Source organism: Microtus ochrogaster, unplaced genomic scaffold (assembly GCF_000317375.1).
Source record: "Microtus ochrogaster isolate Prairie Vole_2 unplaced genomic scaffold, MicOch1.0 UNK8, whole genome shotgun sequence".
In the NCBI taxonomy this organism is placed as follows: Eukaryota; Metazoa; Chordata; class Mammalia; order Rodentia; family Cricetidae; genus Microtus; species Microtus ochrogaster.
The window spans coordinates 981,588-985,256 of NW_004949106.1; the positions used below are offsets into that span (position 1 = coordinate 981,588).

The 3,669-nt window shown below is 48.8% G+C and overlaps 1 protein-coding gene across 1 annotated transcript in view; it reads left to right on the top strand.

Moving 5' to 3' along the window:
• Positions 1 to 3,669, top strand: part of Trak2 (trafficking kinesin protein 2) — a 54,187-nt gene that overhangs the window by 34,733 nt on the left and 15,785 nt on the right. The window contains exons 6-9 of the mRNA XM_026788849.1: positions 1,661 to 1,870; positions 2,399 to 2,477; positions 3,080 to 3,210; positions 3,602 to 3,669. Coding sequence (XP_026644650.1) covers positions 1,661 to 1,870; positions 2,399 to 2,477; positions 3,080 to 3,210; positions 3,602 to 3,669 — 488 coding nt within the window. The remainder of the gene's footprint in view (positions 1 to 1,660; positions 1,871 to 2,398; positions 2,478 to 3,079; positions 3,211 to 3,601) is intronic.

Genomic DNA, 3,669 nt, shown 5'->3' on the forward strand with positions numbered 1-3,669 from the left:
TCCAGGTGAGCACACCTGACAGCCCTGTCAGAACTAGCCATTTGGGTGGGACCTCCAGGTGAGCACCACTCCATCTCATGCCCAGTGACTTGAGTCTGTGGAGCATCTTCAGCAGTGGGGTCTCCCCATCCAGTTCTGGGGTGATCAAGGGCGGTGGCCACAGCCTGTAATATTTCAGGGTCTGTGGACTCCACTGACCAACAGGCTCCAAAAGGGGTAATAGTGTTCTCATTTGACAGCCTGTGGTGTTAAAATACCCAAATGCTTCTTACACAGAAACCAAAACAAAAAGAAAAATGTAAAATTAAAAATATATGTATTATGTATTGTATATCAGTAAATGTAAGAAGTAATTTATTGTCACGTTGAGTAGATAAATTTCAAGTTTCCTATAGTTTTTTTTTAAAGAAACAGAGTCTTTTCATATAGCTCTGACTGGCCTAGAATTCACTATGTGGACTAGGCTGATCTTGAACTCACAGACATTCACCTGCCTCTCTCTCCCCAGTGCTGGTATCAAAGGCATGCACTACCATGCCCAGCAATAATTTGTGTTTTTTTTTATCTAATTTTGTTTATATTTTGTGAATGCATTCAGTCCTTTAAGTTGAAAATATTGATTTCGGGCTGGAGAGATGGCTCAGTGGTTAAGAGCACTGTCTGCTCTTCCAGAGGTCCTGAGTTCAATTCCCAGCAACCACATGGTGGTTCACCACCATCTGTAATGAGATCTGGCGCCCTCCTCTGGTGTGTGGGCATACATGGAGGCAGAATGTTGTATACATAATAAATAAATAAATCTTTAAAAAAAAGAAAAAGAAAATATTGATTTCCTAGAAGTGAGGGTATCTACAGTGGGAAGAGCTACATAGTCAGAGACCACTTAAAAACACAAGTCATCACCAAGTTCAGTAGCACAGACTTGTAGTAACAGGAGCGGCGGGGCTGCGTCCCCAGCACCCCAGCCGCTTGGCTAATATCACAGACTTGTCCTCATAGCTGTTCTGCGGCTGAGACAGGAGCTCTGCGAGTTCAAGGCCAGCCTGGGAGAGTTATCAAGAAACCGCATCTCAAAAGCTAAAACACGAAATAAATTTAAAAAATAGGAGCGTTGCGGATGTGCAGCTCAGTTGCTGGGCACGTCAGTGTCCAGCGTGTAAAGGCCCACCATTCTCCCCAGGTAGCTGGCAGGAAGCCCAGGCCCTGGGCATGGGTTTTAGAGTGAGGTATGTTGTAAGGCTTTGAAGAGTCCTGTATTACGGTTTTACTGAGTCTCAACATTGACTTTCTTCACACTTGCTCTGGAAGACGCTGTATCTGTGGAGTTGAGGGCCCAGCTGGGTAGCTGAGGAAGGGTGTAGTGTTTGTTGCTCTCTCCTGTCTAACAGCCGATGGTGGTGGGGGGACTTTTTTTTTTTCGAGACAGGGTTTCTCTGTAGCTTTTTTGGTTTCTGTCCTGGAACTAGCTCTGTAGACCAGGCTAGCCTCGAACTCGCAGAGATCCACCTGCCTCTGCCTCCTGAGTGCTGGGATTAAAGGCGTGCGCCACCACCGCCCGGCTGGTGGGGGGACTTTTATGGTGAAACACAGTCGCTCCGTGAATTAGAAGCCGTTTTGCATGTAAGCAGTGTAGGATGCGCTAATCGCAGTCTGTGTGCAGGTTAACCAGCTGCAGCATGAGCTTTCCAAGAAGGACGAACTGCTTCGGATCGTTTCCATTGCTTCTGAGGAGAGTGAGACCGACTCCAGCTGCTCCACGCCTCTTCGGTTCAACGAGTCCTTCAGCTTATCGCAAGGTTTGCTGCAACTGGACATGCTGCAGGAAAAGCTCAGGGAACTGGAGGAAGAGAACATGGCCCTTCGATCCAAGGTGCGGCTGGCGTCCCTTCCCATTACCACTACGTGGTCAGGTCTGGGTAATACGGAGAAGAAATACATCTCAGTTAGTGCTGTGCCTTTAGCTCTCGTAGGCCTTGCTGAGAAGCGGGTAGGAGCCTGTAGGCAGACGAAAGAGTACCAGTGTTGTGTGCCCATCATGTGTGGTTAACAGAAACTGGCCGAGAAAGGTCATGTGGGAACATTACAGATTCCTCGGGTGGCCGTGGAGCAAGGGCATCCTACGTAAGCAGGTGGCGTTTTCTCTGAGCTAGAGGATGCAGCCAGCAGAGATGGAGATGCATGGGCAGGCAGGTGCAAGCCCTGCGCAAGTCAAGGGAGGCGTCTGTCCCGCCTTTTCTAGTCCATGTTCTGTGAACGCGCAAATCCAATGGAATCCCTCCATTTCCTTTATAAGTAATGAAGGTGGATGTTCAAACGGCAAAGCTTTCTGTAGCTTTGGCTTCAGGCTCATTAGAAAGACCTGTCATGTCAATGGCTGTTGTTTCCCCTCCCCCTGAAGGCTTGCCACATCAAGACAGAAACCTTCACCTATGAAGAGAAGGAGCAGCAGCTGGTCAACGACTGCGTTAAAGAACTTCGTGAGTAGCAACGCCGTCACTCTCTGCTTCGGGCAGTTTGGTGAGATTATCTCCAACTCAGAAATTAGACCCCCGGTCTCCGTAGAAACTGCTATAAGCGCTTGTTGTCTTGGTCTGCAAATGTAACTGCAAATTGTCTGCCGTGGGCCTATTTATGAAGTAAAGCAAGGTCCCCTGACTGTCTAAACATGATGGAGAAACAGGAATGGATTTGACTGTATGCAGAAGGAGCCAAACACATGAGTTAGTCCTGTTTGCAACAGCTTGCTGTTTAGGGAACTAGCCCCCGTGGAGAGACCAGCGTTGATCCTTTCCGAAGGCAGCACCCAAGGGCCCGAATTCCTCCTGCTGAGCTCCACCTGACAAGCCTTCCATCACCTCAGCACCACCATGCTGGGCACCACACTCTCCAAACAAACTTAGAGGATCAAAGCATAACTGTAGGGGACGTGTTACAGTAGTGTTGCAGGGGTACCCTGACTTATCGGGAAGCCAGGGAAGCCAGGATATACTTAGGCTGGAGCCGCAATAGGACAACTCAACCCTGGTCGTCCCAAATCAGCACCTTTGTGTTGCCTTCTAAACTTTGGCTTTGTTCCTAGGTGAAACCAACGCGCAGATGTCCAGAATGACGGAAGAACTGTCGGGCAAGAGTGATGAGCTGCTCCGATACCAGGAGGAGATCTCGTCCCTGCTGTCTCAGATCGTGGATCTGCAGCACAAGCTTAAAGAGGTGCGCGCACTCCCTCAGCCGAGCTCTGTCCTGCACTCTCCCCGTGCACGGCGTTCTGCCAAGTGCTCCCTCACCGAGCAGAGTAAACCCGCCTCTCCCCCGTTAACTGCTTTACTCTGTTCTTTCAGTATTGCCCTCTGCTAAAATATCATAAAGAACTCTGAAGAACTAATTATTTTTGCAAATACATCAGATTTTCTCCAGGTTTTGATGTCAGTGAGGAACTCGGGTCCGTATCCTCTGAACACATGTATTTGTGTTCTGCTTACACTATTACTCTAGTTGGCCTCTGCTGGGGTCACTGTCGTAGGCCTAAGACTGCACCCCAGATAGAGACTCTTAGTATGTCTTCTAAAGGAATGCCTCACGTGTCCCTCTTCTGTGTCCTTAGCATGTCATCGAGAAGGAAGAGCTCAGACTTCACCTGCAGGCTTCCAAGGATGCCCAGCGACAGCTGAC